The following is a 20,784-nucleotide window of genomic DNA, read 5'->3' as shown; positions in this document are numbered from 1 at the left end:
ATCCTTGCAAGGGGAATGGGACAATGTGTGCAGACGGCTCCTCAGCGCACAGCCTCAGATTAGCACAGCCGCAATCCCCTTCCCCTGCACACGTGGTCCCATTCCACTCCTTCCTAAACCAACATGAAGGGGACCGCGGCTGCGCTTATTGAGGCTGTGTGCTGAGGAGCCGCCTGCACACGTTTTCCCATTCTCCTTGCAAGGATCGCGGGCTCGCCCGATGCAAAAAATGCCTAGGTAACATCATCAGTGCTAGAAGGGGAGGGGGAAAGGAGGAGAAAGGAGAATTTTCTCTTCTCAGAAATGTCTTTTCAGTGGAGCTGCATCAGCCTGCCTGCCTCTTTCTGACATTTCTGAGAAGGGAAACTTCTCCTTTCTCCTCCTTCTCCCTGCCCATTCCTTTCTAGCACTGATGATGTTACCTAGGCATTTTTTTGCATCTGGCGAGCCCACGATCCTTGCAAGGGGAATGGGACCACGCGTGCAGGCGGCTCCTCAGCTCCAGCCTCAATCAGCGCAGCTGCGGTCCCCTTCATGTTGACTTAGGAAGGAGAGGAATGGGACCACGTGTGCAGGGGAAGGGAATCACGGCTGCGCTAATCTGCGGCTGTGCGCTGCTGAGGAGCTGCCTGCACACATTTTCCTATTCCCCTTGCAAGGATCCCGGGCTCGCCCGATGCAAAAAATGCCTAGGTAACAACGTCAGTGCTAGAAGGGGGGGGAAGGAGGAGAAAGGAGAAGTTTCTCTTCTCAGAAATGTCTTTTCAGTGGAGCTGCGGCAGCCTGTCTGTCCCTTTCTGACATTTCTGAGAAAAGAAACTTCTCCGTTTGGGCTGCGCCTGTGCGATCGGAGCAACCACACGGTTTGATGACGTCACCAGCCTCACCAGTCATAAACATCACCGCACGTCACTGATTATAATAGTAGTTCAATTGATACTTTTTTAAAGCATTTTATATATTTCATCCAAGTATATGAACACTGGCTGAAGCAAACAAAAGCAGCAGCAGTTTCCAATATTAGCACACAAGTGGCCAGGGGTTACAGTGAACTAACAATGGTGCAAATTAAATAAGACAGAATTTATATTTGTATCGCAGTTAAGTTAGCCTTATTTGGGGCTTATTCTACAATGTTCCTAAGATGAGGCACAATTGGAAGACCTGGTTAGGGACAGATCATCCCCGAGAAGGTCTAAGGGGTTGATTTGATGGTACATTAAGTAGTTAAACCTAATCATATTACTACAGTATTAAGCATATTAATACTAGTACTACCAGGAACTATGCCAAAAATCACAACCAATATTAGTGCAGAGCTGTTTTTCAAAAACAATATAGCAATGATTGCCATTCTGAAAAGGCATTTCTTCCCTTGAAGGGTCATATCCTCATCCAGTGGTACAATGCCACCAACACAAGAATATATCAAGATAATTCCCCAATTATGGCATCATATAAGAAATACATGGCTCAAATCACCCTTTTGAGTGAGATCTAACCTTTTCGGCAAGACGCCTAAAATTAACAATTTTTCTGGGGTATATTTTAGCCAAATCCTTTGCTTGAATGTTTTAAGACAGTACATATATTTATTTTTCCATTGAGAAAAAAAAAGGTGAGACATGAGTTCTGAATACCTTTAACGTTTAAACACTTTAGCATGGTAAATTGCTTTTCTCCATTGAACATTTTGTTTTGTATCCCTTCAACAAATATATTTCTTTGTGACAAGTAACAATCACCTCCTATGGAGAAACAGATATATCACAGAATTATCAGAGAAAATGAAACAATAACAAGAAACATACAAAAGGAAGAAATTAAAAAATAGTATTCTAGATGTCTGCTTTTTTCCCTTTAAATGGAAAAGCAATGAATGGTAAAATATGCACATGAAACAAGTTGTTTGAACTAACAAAATGAAATGTGATTCCATGGTATGAGCATCAATGGATCCTATGTAAAGCCAATGGCAATAACACTTTCATGTGCCTGAATCACTGCAGTGATATTGCAAACCTGTAAGAAGATGTTTTATTGTTTCTATTCAAAGGCCTTCTGCTTATTTTAAACAAACTATAAACACATGCCACATCTAACATGAAAGGAAGAGGTTGGAAAATTTTGCAATCAATAGCCATAGTCAGTTGATATCACACCTAAAATGCTAACTCAAATCATGCTACTTCTTTCCTGCAATTGTATATTCAGAAGAATTGCCTACAGCAGGGGTGTCAAACTCGCAGCGTCATGAAGATGTCATGTGACATTACTTTTTTCCCCTTCACTGAACCTGGCATGAGTATGGCCAGTACATGTCGCATCTGGCCTGCAGGCCATAAATTTGACAGCCCTGGCCTATACAGAAGATATAACCCACCTCACAAGGTTTTTTTGAGGGGGGGGTAAAGTAATACATGGAAACATGTTCCCATGATGTACACTGCCTTGGGTTATACAGAAATAAAGGGATGATGTAAATCTAATCATCATAATAAGGATAACAACATAACGTTGTCCTAATAAAGTAGGAACTTGGCTTATAAGGAAGCCTATGTACATATAGATGTATACTTTATGTAGCTTTCTCTTTACAAATAACTACAGTGAATGTTTACAAAGAGTTGACATCCGAAAGCAAAAACAAGAAGTGATACAAAGCTTATCAGGAGTGCTAACATACCGTGTTTCCCCGAAAATACGACAGGGTCTTATTTTCTTTTTACTTACAAAATATGGCCTTGGGCATATTATAGGAGAGGGCTTATTGTTTTGGGGTTGCCGGGTGGCTGCTCCCTTGCGAACTGGCTCCCGAAGAGCCGGGCACAGCCTCAGGGGCGAAGCAGCCATGAGGTGACCAAGCTCACAAGCAACCGCCTGGCAAACCCTCTCTCCAACCAGGCAGAGCACCATTCGCTGACTTAGGGGGTATTCCTAAGGCGCCAAGCCGCGTGGTGCTCTGCCCACTCCCCAGGCTTGGCACATTAGGGATACCTCCTAGGTCAGTGCATGGAGCTCTGCCTGCCTGGAGAAGGGGGTTGCACGAGCACATATTCCGCCCCCAGCATGCATGCCTCCTAGCCTCAACATGTCCGTGCCCAGCTCTCCCTGCAGCAGCCACCGCTGTCCCCCGCACTCCAAGCATAACGTCTTCTTCGGTTCCAAACTCCCAAACTCGGCTGCCAAGTCTTCCAGCAGTGGCCGCTCTAGGAGTGTGCTCTATGGTTGTGGGCTGGCTGCTGGAAGACTCTCTGTCTGAAAGACTCTCTTACAGAGTCTTCCAATAGCCAGCCCACAACCATAGAGCAGACTCCACGTCGCTTGGCACCTTAGGGATACCCCCCGAGTCAGTGAATGGCGCTCTGCCCGGCTGGAGAGGGGGTTTGCCAGGCGGTTGCTTGTGAGCTTGTTCACCTCATGGCTGCTCCATCCCTGAGGCTGTGCCCGGCTCTTCGGGAGCCAGTTTGCAAGGGAGCAGCCACCCAGCAACTCCCCCCTTCAGCCAGGCAGAACGCCACTCCCCAACTTGGCGGTATCCCGAAGGCGGCAAGCAATGTGAGCACCTTACTCACCCCCCCCCGGCTCCTGCAGCTTGGTGCCTTCAGGATACCACTATGTCAGTGAGTGATGCTCTGCCTGACCGGAGTGGGGGGGGTTGTCCAGGGGGTTTATTTTCAGGAGTGGGCTTATATTTTTGCCCACGTGAAAAATGTGGCAAGGCTTTAGTTTCAGGACAGGTTGGATTTTCGGGGAAACATGGTATTAAGAAATTTGGGGCATTGCATCTCAAAGGGGCTAGAGTTTCTTTTAGAATGGCATTGTTTGTCTGGGAAATAACGCTGCGGTATTTTAGTTACTGATTCTGTACAAAGCACACGAGAACTCAGTTGCTTGGAAATAATTGAATGTTCACCTCCATATTCCTTTTTTTTCTTACAGATGGTTACACCAATATCCTTGCTGGGGACTCTTATTCAGCAGCTTCCCCCAACCTGCCACCCAATATTATCTTGCTTGTTCTGATGGAGAATCCTTTTCTTTTGTTCTGAAACCTGCGGCATCTCTATTCAAGAACAACAATGCAGGTGATTTTGTAATATGTTGATTCAAATCCCAAGTCTCTCTCCCTCTCATTCTCCCTCTTTGTCTCTATTGTTGGTGGTTTCAATAGAGAAAGGATGCAAAAATTGCAGTCTGAGAAGAGAAGGTAAATGTAGCTTTCAAACAATCCCAAAGCTTCTTTAAATAAAATTAAATAAAGACAGATGGCATTGCTTCATTAAATTGGAAAATGAAAAAAGACTGAGCAAGGTTTCTGCAAACTAAGTAGTTTGTGTGTGTATATATATATATGAGTGTGTGTGTGTGTGTGTGTGTGTGTGTGTGTGTGTGTCTAAATGCAGGTTGCTACACACTTATTTCATTGTCAGTTATAAGAATCTAAATGTAGAAATTGTATTTTAAATAATTACCTCCATTTTCAAAGGCACTAAGTTCAGATTTAGAGCAACTGTCCACTGAGGCTGTTATTTTTGTTTGCCTTTCTATAATGTTAATCTTTGATGGAACTGCAACACCATCACCTAGAATGGCGAGAGAGAGAAACTGTGAAGTTATTGAACTGCATGCATTAGGAATAGTTTTCTGTAGGGACAGCTATTATCATAGCATTGCCTACTGTTCTATAGGTTTTAGACCTCTACTTATTGGCAATTTGGGGGTCATAAGTATGAAACTACTAAGTTCTACTTATCATTTTTTTCTATAAAGATGGATTTTCCTAGGAACAATTAATAAAATATGACTAATGACTATTTTACTTAATTCCATGAGTAAAGTGTCTGAAATAAATGAACATAATAATAATGTAAAATGTTTTAATTCTTTAAAAAGCCATCATGTAGCACATTTCTACACATAGCTAATTGCATAATGCTCAATTGAACTTAGAGTAAGGTTCACATATTATAGTAAATTATAATAGGACTACTATAACTTTCCATCAATCCATCTAAGTATTCAGTATACTTTAACTGGGGAACCAAAAGGCTATACTGTATTTCTTTTTTACATACAAAGATACAGATATTATTTATTCATGTAATTCAGAGTTGGAAAAATAAAACATATTGACTATCAAATCCCCTTTCGCAGTGGTGGGATTCAAAAAATTTTTATTACTGTTTCTGTGTAGCTTGGTGGGCGAGGCTTGGTATGCATGGCAGGGGAAGGATACTGCAAAATCCCCATTCCCTCCCTACTCCAGGGGACGGATATACTGCAAAATCTCCATTTACACTCCATTCGAGGGGCAGGATACTGTAATATCTCAATTTAGACCCCACTCCAGGGTAAGGATACTGCAAAATCTCCATTTATACCCCACTCCAGGGCAAGGATACTGTAAAATCTCCATTTCCATCCCACTCTAGGACAAGGATGCTGTAAAATCTCCATTTCCACCCCACTCCAGGGCAAGGATACTGTAAAATCTCAATTTCCATCCCACTCTAGGACAAGGATGCTGTAAAATCTCCATTTCCACCCCACTCCAGGGCAAGGATACTGTAAAATCATTTATAACCCCACTCCAGGGCAAGGATACTGTAAAATCTCAATTTCCATCCCACTCTAGGACAAGGATGCTGTAAAATCTCCATTTCCACCCCACTCCAGGGCAAGGATACTGTAAAATCATTTATAACCCCACTCCAGGGCAAGGATACTGTAAAATCTCAATTTATACCCCACCCCAGTGCAAGGATACTATAAAATCTCCATTTCCACCCCACTCCAGGGCAAAGATGCTGTAAAATCTCCATTTCCACCCCACTCCAGGGCAAGGATGCTGTAAAATCTCCATTCCTTCCCCACCCCACTAACCTGCTTTCCAGCTCCATTCTCCTGTGCAGGGCAACAGAAGAAGACCCACCCGATCAACTGGGACTCAGAAAGCAGCGAATAGATGGGGGCGGAGCCAGTCAGAGGTGGTATTTGCCGGTTCTCTAAACTACTTAAAGTTTCTGCTACCGGTTCACTAGAACTGGTCAGAACTGGATGAATACCACCTCTGCCCTTTCCTGACTTCCAGAACCCAATAATCAGAAGGTCCCAACCCTAATAGACAGGAGGCTCTGAATCATCTTTCAAATCTCCAGTCTTACACCCACTCCCCTAAAGAAAACCATTCCATGTTGGGCATTATCCACTTATTTTGAAATAACATAGTATGCAAAGCCTGTTACAGCTCTTAAGCTGAAGTAAGTTACACTCTTGGCACAACCTAATATCTTCAACTCTGACTAGCAGCAGGTTTTATACTTAAGAGAGGTTTCTACTCAGGTAACTGGCAAATTCCCCATTGTGACATCTGTTAATTGGTACTTTTAATTGGCAAGTACAGAGTTTAAATTTGGGCTTCTTCCTGGAGTCTACCTCTAAACAATATGTCAATGTCAATTTTTAACAGTGAATATTTCTTATATTTAAAAAGATAAAACAACATTTAAGATCCAAAATTAAAAAACTTCAACTGTTCTATTCCTTGCCTTCTTGTAATTCTCTGCATGTTTCCATAGGTTTAATGAGCTCATTCTCCAGCACTGAAGAATTTTTTGTTAAATTATTTTCCTGAGAAGTCTGAATTCTATAATATTCTCCTGTTTCGTCCACAAAAAGACAAAAGAAAAGAAAAAAATTGTTATTGTTATATCAGCTTAAAAAATGCACCAATGTTCTAAGTTGATATAACAATAAGATTCTTACCAGATTTATAGCACATTTCCTTTATTGCCTTTTCTTCTTCTATATCTTCTGGTGTCTTTGACAATAAATAAGATGCATCTGTATGGAACAATTTTTAAAAAGTTATTCGTAATAAAATTCTTTCCAGGCTTTTTCCTGTGCCATATAAAGCAAATCTGAATTGCATTTACATTTATAATACAAAAGGAAATCTTTCTTTTACTGACTGAATAGGTTTAAAAGGAAAAGCTAGATTATTATTTTTCTAAAGAGCTCCTATTCCCCACTTTCATTCTTTCCTTCCCAATTGGGCATAAGAAAAAATAAGTAAAGAGGCTCAAAATATCCTTATCAAAAAATATGTAAAGATGACATTTTGCTGTGTGGCAAGTATTAAGTTTATGAATTCAAAAAAAGAGCCACATCTGGTCAAAGTTGCAAAAGAAAATATTCCAGAAAAAAAAATCCCTCAAGTGAGAAAAATCTTCTCCTATGGAGGAGGAGATGCACATTTGCTGGAATGTTACTAACTGTATCATTCTCGGCCCCATTCTCTCTGAGTCCCAAGACAGAGTGTATGCAACTGGCCCTAAGATTTCCAGGGCACACATTGACACAATGGCACAACAGAAGCAAAAGCACATCAGTGGTGGGTTCCGGATCCTGTTCCAACTGGTACGGTTGGAATGGGGCCGGCGTCGTCCACATGGATGCATGCAGCGCACGAGCATGCGACTTACCGTCCAGCGACGCCTCCACTAGCCTCCGCGATGCTCCAGCTGCTCGGCAGAGCATCATGCAGCCGCTGTCCACGCCGTGCGTGGAAGCACTGAAGACTTTAAAACAGGTAAGGAGCGCAGGTGGGTGGGCCCTCCGGAGCACCGTACTGAAGCGGTACCCAGTGCTCCGGGCAGGCTCCAGTACGCCTGTACCGCATGCAACCCACCACTGAAGCACATGCATGCACCATGTTATTTTGTTACATGGGAAAACACAGAGATCTTTTTAATGGCTATTGCTGAGAAGAACTTAGAAAGAATTCCAGAATCTATACTTTATATGCTTTTCCTTCCTTCTTAGTCTTTCCATCTCAACAGAGTTGGAGAGAAATTATGTAAAAGGTCTTCAGACTGTCCATCAGTTGAATAAGTCTCTGAAAGCTAGTAAAACAGAGCCAAATTTGGATGAATGGTACAAGATGACAAAAGAAAGTTCAAAGTAAAAAAATATATAAATTTTCCTGGGACTATGGACAAAATATAAAGCATTTTTTTCTTTTAATGACCTTGTAGTCCCTTGCATTGGAGTCAAGGTGACTGAATGGAAGTGAGCGTTTACTGGCTGGATGCCCTTCCTGACGCCTATGCAGAGTTTGCAGTAGACAATTACTCATTTTGCCCAGAGAAAGAAAATCTGACACTACACTGAACTCACAGCCATCTGATTGTGAGGCGAGAAATCCACCTCTAGGTCACTATGCCACTCACAAAATATAGAACAGCAATAATAGAAAAATCCCCATGCAAGCCGGAGTCCTTTCAGAATGTTTCATTCTAAGCTCCATTCTAAGTTATCTTCCTTCTCCCTTTCTAATATTGTTGCCCCAGAATCAAGCTCCTTTTAAAGGATTGGAAAGCATTTCCGAAACCATATTTTATTCTGCATGAAATATATATATATATATTTCATATATATATTTATATATATATAAACCCATTTATCGACTTTTTAAAGAAGAGCATTCATCTCCTTTTTTAACTATGTATGTCTTCAAATTTAAGAGTAGGCAATATTTTAGACACATATAGGTAAGCTAAGAAAAAGAAAGGCAAGAATATGCATGTTGGGATTTACGGTAGTCTTCATCTCTTTCTAAAAGACAGTATGCAGAGAAACATGAATGTTTGAAAAATATATTTACATTTTTCTTCTTGTTCTTCCTCTTCCTCCTCCTCAAGATTGATAGTAATAATAAGTGGGGGATGAATAGGCCTTAATGTATTCTCCTGACCTTTTGTGGAATCTTGATTTTGAGCAGCATGCAAAATTCCTTCCTGAACTTCCCCTTGCAATGTGGAATCTATTGGAAATAACTTTAAATTCAGTATAAAATTTTTGAATTGAGACTTTGAAGAGTTTAACAGACTTAACTCACTCATAAAAGCCAAAACAAAATTTAATCATTATATTTAGAATGCATATTATCACTTGAACCATTAACCAAAAATCAATCAATTAACTTAATAGTATGCAATCCTATTCACAATGGCGTAAGATAACATTGTTACATGTTCAATTAGAATAACTTTCTGTTAAGTACAGGTAGGATTTCAGCCTTGGTTCATTAAGTGTTCCAGACAATTAATACATATTATTCTACCTGCTTCAGAATAAATGATTCTGGTAGCATAAAATATAATAATTACATGAATTGTATGGGTAGTCCTTGTTCAGCAACCACAATTAGTTCCAGCAATTCAATTGTTAAGTGAAGCAATCACTAGGTATAAATCATGTGACTGTAATTGTGTTTATGAGTTTACACTGACTTTCCTTTGCTTTACAGTATCAGAAGAATATACTCCCAAACAACTGACTGAGTTGTTATTATTAGAGAAGATTTCCAAGACTCAAGACGAAGCCAGGTAAAAGGGAAATTTTTGTTCCCCACTTCCTCGTCCATTGGGATATTCAGCCCAATGCTGGGATAATTAGCAAGAAGCAGATTAAAAAAAAGACATTCATTGGAGAGGAAGGAATTGCAAGAGGCTCAGTGGTTGAGCTTGTTGATCAGAAAGGTCAGCAGTTCGGCAGTTCGAATCGCTAGTGCTGCGTAATGGAGTGAGCTCCTGTTACTTGCCCCAGCTTCTGACAACCTAGCAGTTCGAAAGCACATTTAAAAAATGCAAGTAGAAAAAATAAGGACCACCTCTGGTGGGAAAGTAACAGCATTCTGTGCATCTTGGGTGTTTAGTCATGGCAGCCACATGACCACGGAGATGTCTTCGGACAGTGCTGGCTCTTCAGCTTTCAAACGGAGATGAGGACTGCCCCCTAGAGTCAGGAATGACTAGCACATATGTGTGAAGGGAACCTTTACCTAAGCAGGCACACAGTGGGGAATATATATGAAAAGGAATGCATTGTTTGCTTAGCCCACTTATGGATATAAGCTGTGAGCTGCTTAGGAGGCAAACAACAGCATTTAGGTCTTCTCATTGTCAGGCAACAGTGTCAGCCAGCCTGAGGGTTCTAATCAACTTATTAAGGCCACAGAGCTAAGCTTGTTAACTTGTGGTTAGCACTTTTAGGGATACACTGGTGTGGAGAAAAGCATGTGAAGAAGAGATTGCTTGTTTAGGCAATCTATTCACTCTGTGAGGAGGGAAGCGAAAAGGAAAAGAAAGAAAGAAAGAAAGAAAGAAAGAAAGAAAGAAAGAAAGAAAGAAAGAAAGAAAGAAAGAAAGAAAGAAAGAAAGAAAGAAAAGGACAGGCAGAGGACAATGTATACTAATTGTGTAGGACAAGGCATGCCTGCCCAGAGTTGAGATGGGCAACTATACAAATTAAGTAAATAAAATAAACTGACTTTAATGACCTACATGTAACTGAGAGAGAGAAAGAGAGAGATTTATATGCTGCAGGCATTGGTCACAAAGTTACTTTATCATCATCATCATCCTAACGTCATCTAATATTATAGGCCATTCCATAAATCTGACAACTTTAACATCTCAATTATTTATTTATTAAATTTGTAAGCTGCTGGACTCCCAATGATACTTGGTGGTTCACAAATAAACTACCAGCGCCAAAAAGAAAAAAGGAAAACATACAATTAGTTAAAAGTAGAGTAGCAGAAAAAGATATCTGTAAAAAAGAACAGTACTGTAGCATAAAAGAGCAGAGCTAGAACAAAAAAAACCCACCAATAATTAAAAGGTATTGCATAAAGTATTCCTTCAAAATTAGTTGATTTCCCATCTTCATGTAAGCCTCTTTTTACATAGACCAGGGATGTCCAAACTTGGGAACTTTAAGACTTGTGGACTTCAACTCCCAGAATTCCCCAGCCAGCCATGCTGGCTGGGGAATTCTGGGAGTTGAAGTCCACAAGTCTTAAAGTTCCCAAGTTTGGACACCCCTGACATAGACTAAACATGATCACCCATAGAATCACACAAACCTAAATTCCTTCTTTTGAGAAGAGACAAAACAAAGAAACAAACATATGGAAGACGACGAGAACAAAAGAACCAGGATGTAGGTGGTATGAGAGAAAGGAGTACAGATTGTCCTTGACTTACGATCACAATTCAGCCCAACATTTTTGTTGCTAAGTGAGACAGTTGTTAAGTGAGTTTTGCCCCATTTTATGGCCTTTCTTGCCAGAGTTATTAAGTGATGCACTGCAGTTGTTAAGTTAGTACATAGTTGTTAAGTGAATCTGACTTCCCCATAGATTTTGATTTTGTCGCAAAAGGTGATCACATGGTCATATGTAGGACACTGCAACCGTCATAAATATGAACCTGTTGCCAAGCTTCCACATTCTTATTACATGACTATAGAGATGCTGCAATGGTTGCAACTGTGACAAACTTATAAGTCATTTTTTCAGTGCTATTGTAAATTGAAACAGTCACTAAATGAATGGTTGTAAGTCAAGGTCTACATCTAGTGCAAGGGTGTCAAACTCAAGGCCCATGGGCCAGATCTGGCCTGTGGGGTCCTTAGATCTGATCCACGGAGCCCTTCTGGAAACAGTAAAGGTGCGCAGCCCTCCTGAGCTCCATTTTTGCTGGCAGAGTGCTAGCAAAACAAACTACTGGCAAATGTGGCATTTGATCACACAAGTGATGTCCAGCTGGCCACACCCACCCTGACCACACCCACTCTGCCCCCCACCCCTCCAAAGTGAAACACAACCTTGATGTGGCCCTCAATGAAATTGAGTTTGACACCACTGATCTAGTGGGAAATAAAGGTGGAAAGTAAATTAAAGGAGTGAAGTAAACTGCGAAAGAAGGCATAAAGGGACAACAAAGGGAAAGAATTACAACGCCAGATGTAAAGTCCCATATTCTTACCAGGTTAACCTGCAAGTAAATCCTTAGAAGGGAACTCTTATTCCCAGGGAAGGCCATGTGACCCCCTCTCCCTAATCAAAACATGAGACTCTTCTCATCAAGTAAACATGGCACTCTTTTTGCAATCAGTTTCCTGAAATGTTTGCACACAATTAATATATGCATCAAAGTTTTCCTTTCCTTAACCTTCTACAACCTAAATCCTAAATCTTTTTGCCTTTATTGTAATCTTAATGTGTTTTATTTAGGCAGGGCATTTTCTTCTCCACCATTTCCTTATCTAGCTAAAGCTAGTAGGGAGGAAATGTCTTTCCTTTCTAAAACACAATTCACATGGATTCCATGGAGAATAACAGTAGAAAAAAAACCCTCTCATGCATCTTCAGAAGAGGTATATATATTCCATATTCCATATGTAGATCTTTCTTGTAATATTCAATTGTCTTTTATTATTAAAGCACAACTTTTTCCACATGTATTTTTTCATACAGAAAATAACATTATATTGGAACCATACTTTTAGTATTTCCATAAAATGCACCATTTATCTTTTAACCATTTTATAAACATTTAAACCATTTTTTTTAAAAAGGCAAACAAGAAGTTCCTGCATTATGCAGTACATCAGTTATTCATATTCTCTGAATATTATCCAGAAGAGAGTGCTGAATACTTAATGTATCTTTGCAATACTTATTTTAGGCAGGCATTACAGAATTAATATAATTAGGTTGTTCCAGACAACCTAATTCAACAAGAATATCTTCTTCTTGGAATATAAAAACTGTTTTTCTCCATAAAAGTTTGGAGAACTGTACCAGAGCAGGCAGAATTAGTTTAAGCATCCTAGGATCCTGGTTGATGGGTATGAATCGAAGAAATGCTTCTCAAACTTTTTTCCTTCATTACTCAAAATCGCTTATCAGAAAGTCTTATTGAACTTTGAGAACTTATCGTAATTCCTTCCTTCAGTACTGTTATAACTTCAAAAAGTCACAGAACAAATCGTCATAAACTGACTACATTAAACTACTTTCATCATAAAACAGTGTCCACTGAATGATATTTGTGTCATTTGAACAAATTGCAACTGGTAATTTCATTGATTTCCCTCTTGATAGGAATACTTTAAAGATTTTCAAATATATTTTAACACACATTGCAATTTTTACATCAATTATATGTCTCTGTTGTGATGGGTAAGGGATTTGTGGGTGTCGTTACCCAAAGAAAAAATACTTTTACCCACTTTGGGGTAATTTATTCAGATTTGAGAAGCACTGATCTTAAAATATCAGTAGTCAATTAGTGTTCACTCTTTATTATAAATAGGCAACTATATCAAAGCTCCCAAACATAACTACTTCGTATAAAAGGACTATGTAAATTACATCAAGGACACTCTCCAAAGAGTGTCAAATGTTAAAAGAAAGTAAAGTGTCTCCTGGAGCTAAACATAACTTTGTGGAAATTCCAGAGATTTAAGAATAATTTGAAGCCTTATAAATGTGTCCAGGTTGAGAGAGTAAGATGCACAAAATCCCCATTCAATCAAGGCAACTCAACTTTGTTTGAGGAATGTGAGCTGCAGTTGAACCTTGTATCATGTAGTCTATTCCAACCAGGGGCGGGATTCAAAAATTTTAGCAACCGGTTTTCTGCCTCATTGCTCAGTGGCCGTGGCCATGGTGGGTGTGGCCTACAGCCTCCTGCACCATGGCGGGAGGTCGTTTTGCCCTCCCCAGGCTCCAGAGGCTTTCCTCGAGCCTCAGGCCCGTTTCCAGACTTCCGGAACTTCCAGGCGGCTTGTTTTTCGCCACAGGCCTTGCACTTACCTGGCATCCAAAACAGCTGCGTGGAGACTCCTGGGGGAGGTGGGCGGGGCCAGGCAGTCCTTGCAACTACTGGTTCAGCAACCAGATGTAAAATTAGCATCCGGTTTGCCCAAACTGGCTGAATCCCACCCTTGCTTCTAACTATTGAATTTAAGGGTTTGTCAAGTTGTAGCCCTCATCTAATTTCATTCACCAATCAGCAGAAACCTGTGGCAATTGAGAAGATGCCCAGGAGAATTTTTCTTGGAGGAGCTTCTGTCTGGAGTTAAAACAAACAAAAAACAGACTACCTTGATGGCCTTCCTGATCAGAAAACAAGCATCCCATGGAAACACAGTCCAGGGCTCAATACAATATATGGAGGTAGATGTAAATGCCAAAATATATCAGAAGAACCAAATGAAGACCATATTACTGTTAACTTCGTTCTCCTGGAGGGTGGAGATAGCAATGATCCTTGAAACAATTTCTCTGCCTGACAACATTAAAATACTCATTAGCTACTGATCAAAGCATATCTACCCATTTCCACCAGTACAAGCAAAATCACTTTTCTTATAAAACATGGTGCAAAACAACAAAAATGCCAATGTCAAAAGTGGCAGCAAAGCAGAAAACTGATAGGAACCAATCAGTACTGGTGGACATCAGAACTATCCTGCTTTGGTAATTTAGTTTGTCCAGCGGTTCTCAACCTGTGGGTCACAACCCCTTTGGGGGTCGAATGACCCTTTCACAGGGATCGCCTAAGACCATCCACCTCCACTGGTGTCGCCCATGCTCAGGAGTGCGTCCTGAAGTGGCAGGTGCATGAAGAATGCCAAGTGGTGAAGCAGCCTCCTCCCGGCTCTGGGCACAACCCAGGCACCACCCCGTCTGGTATCCATGCCAGGGAAAGGCCGAGATGCTGAAGGGAGAGAGAGATGGGTTCTTCTGGGTGGTGGATCAGCCTCGGCTCTGATGGACGTCTGAAGCGAGCATGGTGCCGCTTCAGCCCAGCTGCCTACACAGGGGCTCAAAGGTGCCCGGAGAGCTGAGACCGGCGGGGCAGTCAGGCCACCCACTTCAGCCAACGGGACGGGCTCTCGTCCAGGCAGGCACATGCCGGGATTCTAGCCGCCTTGGACCTGGACGCTACCTTTGCCACCCCCGCCTCTGGTCCTGTCCTGCAGGCTAAACTGAGCTTGGAGGCTTTTTGGCCCCCGGGAAGGGCTGGCAGGAGATGCCGGAGGGGAGGACAGGCCCCGCCCACCCATTCCTTCCGCCCCAAGGAATTCTACTCGGGACGGAATCACAGTAACGATTAGAAAGAAAGAAAGAAAGAAAGAAAGAAAGAAAGAAAGAAAGAAAGAAAGAAAGAAAGAAAAGGGAGGGAGGAATGGAAGGAAAGAAAGAAAAAGAAAGAAAAAGAAAAAGGAATGAAAAGAAAGAAAAAGAAAGAAAAAGAAAAAGGAATGGAAAGAAAGTAAGAAAGAAAGAGAAAGAAAAGGGAGGGAGGGAGGAATGGAAAGAAAGAAAGAAAAGGGAAGGAGGAATGGAAAGAAAGAAAGAAGAAATGGGAGAAAAAAATAGAAAGAAAGAAAGAAAGAAAGAAAGAAAGAAAGAAAGAAAGAAAGAAAGAAAGAAAGAAAGAAAGAAAGAAAGAAAGAAAGAAAACTGGGTGGGTGGGGGGGGGGGAACGGATTGTAAAAAAAGTAAACTTAATAAAGTGAAACTCATGTAAACCACGAACTGCTGCCGGAGGCAGGCAGGGATATTGTTTTATCCTGGAAAATCCCAACCTGTCTGATCTTCTCCCAAACCAAGATTGGCAGATTAATCACTATGCTTTAATTATGTTCAATTTGTAATAATGAAAATACATCCTACATATCAGATATTTACATTACGATTCATAACAGTAGCAAAAGTACAGTTATGAAGTTGCAACAAAAATAATTTTATGGTTGGGGGTCACCCCAACATGAGGAACTGTATTAAAGGGTCGCAGCATTGGGAAGATTGAGAACCACAGAGTTAGTCCATTGTATTATTTCTTCTCTACCAGAAGGGGGCAGATCACAAAAGCAATTCTGAGCCTCTCTACCAAGATGATTGACACAGACAGGCAGGCAGGTTCCCATTAACTTTAATATTGTTATCTCCAAAATTCTTAACAGCTATAAGGAAAATAGAAATCAAACGAATTTTACAATTGCACTTGATAAATTATTAATTATAATAATCTGCTGTGAACACAGCCTTGAAAACATAGATTGGCCCCATTCTAATCAGATTAGGAATAAGAATTTTGACTCAATACCTAAAACTAATTTCTAGTATGAAGTTGCTCATCAATGATAACAGAAGTGAAACCTATGCAATTGACTTTATTTAAGTTACTAGAATATGGAAAAGATACTCACCATTACTAGGGGGCAGAAAAAGTCCATTGATATTACGAGGTTTCCTGTGATGGAAGACACAACTGATCCTCACACAGCCTAAAGGCTGTGTTTCCCAGAAGCATGAGATGCTGTTGTATTTTTGCTATAGAAGAAAGCATGGGTGGTCCCATATTTAATGATCCAATAGAAATTGTCAGAAATGAAATTCTGCAATTCATAATCTAAACTATGAAGAACAGCAATAGAACAAAGCATTCAAAAAAGGTGTTTGCATTTTACTGTAAAGGCTTTTCAGTAAACCCCACTGCTACTGACTATGTGACCTTGCTGAAATTGTTTGGGCTACTTTTAAAATTAAAGATCTGATTGACATCAAATTGATATCAAACACCAAATAGGATTCTTGTTTATTATATGTGCTATAGTCCTCCACAAAGAGTCTTCCCTGTGGGGAAGGCCTGTTTTATCTTTCACACTAAATTACATATTAAAATTTCAACCACATCCAAACAGTGAGAACTATTATAGAACCTCCTTTTTATAGCACTGGCTGTATTGATGAACATTTTAAAATAGGAAAACAATACTAGTGCCTATTCTTCTCCCATAATATATTTGCATCACAACTATAGAAAGCATTTGGAAAGAAACTATTTTTCCTAATATCCTTGGAATCACAGTGAGTATATGCCAGAATCTACAGATGTTAAAGAACAATTTGACATTAAATTTAATAAGGCAAAAAATAGTTCATTTTGTTTCTTGGCATCACTTTAATCTCAGCTTCTATTTGAAGCCACAGTGACACACCCCAAAGCTACTTGGTGATCTCAATTCAAAGTTACAATGGCAGCCCCCCGCAGTCACATGACTGAATTTTGGGCATTTGGCAACTGGACTGCATTTATGGCTCTGGGGAGCATCCCATGGTCACATGATTATGATTTACAACATTTTTATTGGAAACTGAAGTTTACTTCCAATTTCCATCAAAAGCTTTTCCATTGCCATCAATGGGTTCACTTAATGATCATGGCACCATCACATTCACTTAATGGCTGAGGCAAAAAAGGTCATCAATTTTGATGAGGACATGTGGTGACCTGCTTAACCACCATAACAACTTACAATCATAATTGTGGGTTCTATTATCTTCTACTATCATTCTGAGCAGAAAGATTATGGGAACCGAAAACTCAATTAAAGTACAGATGGAGAGTAACTTAGAATTCAGTGGTTTTGGTTGGTTTTCTAAACTTAGTATAAAGTGTGAATCAGTGCAAATCTTTCGCTGATGAAACTTCAGTGTGACTGGATGTCAGAAGAACACTGTACTTCTTAAATGTGAAACTAAGATGTCATAGCCCAATAGAAGAGATTTCAATGGAAGAAAATAGAAGAGATGTGAAACTACCATGACATATTTTCAGTAATGGTAGCAGAGGTTAGAAACCAGTGGTGAATTCTTATAATAGTTCTAGTTCAAGAGAGACCATTTAAAAAGCTTGTTATTTCTACCTGTATTTCCATATGTCTAAATTTGCAAAGTTGATGGGAACATTTTCCCTCTCTCCATAATGAGCACACAATATCACTGCCAATGGCTTTTTCACAGTGACGGAACCTGCACTTTGATCCCTGGATTTAGAAAAAAGAGAGATTTGAAAATTTGGCTACATAACATTTCCTCTACTTAAATATTTTAAATAATTTCTCAGGTTATAAAACTACTGAAACAACTCTTTAAAATAACAGTCAAACAGAAGATCAGAAAAACAGAAAAAAGCCAGCAGAACTAATACTTCTCAAAAAACAAAAACCCATTCTAATACCTGTAGAACTAAAGAGCTGATTTAGTATTGGTAAATACTGGATTTGAATCAAGCAGAGCAATCAATAATCAGATATCATCATTATGCAAGAGCTTTCTCTAATCATATCCATCCAATTTTAGAAAGCAGGGAAGAGGACAATAGTATAAAGTCTGAGAAAACTTTAGCCTATCAGTTTATTATAGTTTGGCATTCTGATTTTGTTACTCCTGCAAAAATATAAACAGAAAGCCCAGAGAATCTATAAATTAATTTATACATTGACAAGTAAGCTCAGCTACTACAGAATTTTCACTCAAGTGAACTGAATAAAATTAAGTAGTAACCAGAAGTTCCATTGTGGATAATAAGAAGAAGATACACTAAACATCATTAAAAACAAGATGAGATACTTTATTGCTATAAAGTAGCATGCCATAGATATTGTATTTCAAAGTAAGCAAATAAGTAGAAAATTTATTTAGCAATCTAGGACCAAGCACAAAATCATCTCCTCACCCTCCAAATTTAGAAGTGGTGAGAATAACAAAATTATCAACATGGTGATATGATTTCAGAGGACAATTGAGGAATTGGGTATGTCAATTTTTTGGATTAACTACCACAACCAGGAAACCTTGAACATTATGTTGTTGGTTTGAGTTCCTTGCTTGGCAATTTGGTTGCAAACATCTCGTTCGCATTTGTGGAGACATATACAGTGTGCTTGGGACTGTGCTTGTCTGGGGGAGTACTGGCCTTTAAATCCCTTTCTGAGTCCTGGTCATTTAAATGCCAGTACTCCCCCAAACAAGCACTGGCTTTTAAATTTCCACAGTGAAAACTACTGATGGAAAATGTCTTCCCTGTGATTGCGAATTTCTTTTGAATGGTTTAAAGTGGATGTTCCCGGGAGTGATCGAAAGCACAGGCTTCTGATTCTTTAAATAATGTTATCACTATTTCCCAGAATGACAGCACTCTTTTCCCATTTCAGATAACATTTTTTGCTTTCTTGTAATCCAGTCTGAATGCTGCATTTTCACATCTTTCATAAGTACTTGGATAAATCTGTTTCTGATTGCTAAACCCCTCCCCAAAAGATAATCATTTTTATATTCCTGAAGCATTTATCAGTATTTTTCTACTTTATTTCTTTTTACTGCTGTATCGTACCCCAGTCCTTACCTTTGTAACCTTACTTATATAAACCATAAAATTATCCTATGTTCAAAACAATCAAGAGAGCCCACCTATACTGGAAACAATTAATATGTAATCTACGGTCTTAGAACAACTGTTTATAAACATCTTTATCTCAGTTGGTAAATCTAGGATTATATACTAAATCATAGGAATTGACTCCAACAATATATTTTATTATTTATTATTTATGCACCATCCAACTCACCTAGGCGACTGAATAGTTTACAAATAAAAATCATACAACCATATAAAAGAGACATGGGTAAAAAAGTTAAAAACAAAAGGAGAGAGAGGGGGAGGGTAGGAAGGAGGGGGAGAGGGAGAAAGAGAGAGAGTTGGGACTTCCAAGGAAGGTATGGCAAACTGAAGAGAGTAATACAAGGACTGACAACTATGGCAAAGGCCAAGGAATCTATAAGGTTCCTTGCAACCTTTTCAGATATGAAGAGAATATGTGCTCTGTGTGGCTGCTACTCATAAGGAGACAATAGGACAATGGCCTTTTGTGAGTTTGAGCATGGATGCACGAAGGGATTGGCTATCTTGCTCAAACCACAGCAAAAACTTTTAAAGTACACCAAGATTGCAAATCTCACTTTCTAATTATTTTTGTTAGTTTACTTTGTTAGTTTACTTTATTGATTAGCCCTTGGGCCATATCAAAGTGCAGAGTTCCAGACACAAATTATTACTAAAAACTGATAAAAACAATTTAAAATGGAATTGGATAAAATACAATTGGAACAAAATACTACTCATTTTTGGAAACTGCCAGTTAATTATTTTAAAACTATCAGAAATCTTTGGAAGGACCAGTTTGAAAAGTCTTTATCAGGAAGTTTATCTTCCGCGCTGAACAAAAGAAAACAAAAACAAAAGAAAAACTATAAACTTAAGACCCTAAAGCAGGGGTGTCCAAACTTTTTGCAAGGAGGGCCAGATTTGGTGATGTGAAAATGTGTGGGGCCGATCATTCAGCCTGACATTCTTTGAACCCTTAACATTAAATGCGAATTAACTACCATATTTTTCGGAGTATAAGATTTTGAAGAGGCAAACTAAGATTTTGAAGAGGCAAATTAAAAAAAAAAGTTTTTGCACTCTCCCAAAAATGGCCCATTTTTCACGAAAATGGGCCTTTTTTTAAAGGGCATGAATAGCCTTTAAGAGGCTTCTAGAGTGCTCCTGGGGGCTAGGGGGGGCAAAGTTGAGCAAAAAATGGCCTGTTTTTTGCTCATTTAAGCCCTCCACAGACCCCAGGATCACTCTGAAAACCTCCTAAAGGCTATGCACAGCCATTTTGGTGAAGGGGGCAGAGTTTTGGGAGGCAAAAAATGCTGTATTCAGTGTATAAGGTGCACCCAGATTTTTAGCCTCTTTTTTGAGGGGAAAAAGATGCATCTTTATACTTTGAAAAATACGGTATTTTATGAAAGACTAAACAAATAACTCCAGTGGGGAGAAGAGGCTGCGGGCCGCTTGAAATTTGAAAAAGGGCCACATTTGGCCCCCAAGCCGCACTTTGGACATGCCTGCCCTAAAGAATATTAAATAAACAGCAAAAAGCTGAATAAGATTTGGCAAATATAACTTAGAAGGTTATAAATGAACTAAAGGGTCCAGATAAACTTGGAATATTGAAACGTACAAAGATAAGCAATTTCATGATTTAAAAACTGGAAATAGAGGGGACTAAAGATTTCAGGTA

The 20,784-nt window shown here is 39.6% G+C and overlaps 1 protein-coding gene across 5 annotated transcripts in view; it reads right to left on the bottom strand.

Annotated features, from left to right (window-relative positions):
- LOC309394682 (uncharacterized protein C12orf50 homolog) overlaps positions 1–20,784 on the bottom strand; it is a 34,366-nt gene that overhangs the window by 7,220 nt on the left and 6,362 nt on the right. For 4 of the 5 annotated variants that reach the window (XM_081958146.1, XM_081958147.1, XM_081958150.1 and 1 more), the window contains 7 exons: positions 17,578–17,697; positions 16,078–16,201; positions 8,669–8,827; positions 6,769–6,846; positions 6,552–6,662; positions 4,476–4,586; positions 1,641–1,748 (listed from right to left, as the gene is read on the bottom strand). In XM_081958146.1, coding sequence (XP_081814272.1) covers positions 1,641–1,748; positions 4,476–4,586; positions 6,552–6,662; positions 6,769–6,846; positions 8,669–8,827; positions 16,078–16,201; positions 17,578–17,697 — 811 coding nt within the window. The remainder of the gene's footprint in view (positions 1–1,640; positions 1,749–4,475; positions 4,587–6,551; positions 6,663–6,768; positions 6,847–8,668; positions 8,828–16,077; positions 16,202–17,577; positions 17,698–20,784) is intronic. The other variant, XM_081958149.1, reaches the window with a different exon arrangement.

This window comes from Natrix helvetica (assembly GCF_964273705.1).
Source record: "Natrix helvetica genome assembly, chromosome: 6".
In the NCBI taxonomy this organism is placed as follows: domain Eukaryota; kingdom Metazoa; phylum Chordata; class Lepidosauria; order Squamata; family Natricidae; genus Natrix; species Natrix helvetica.
This window is presented reverse-complemented; position numbering and strand designations above follow the sequence as displayed.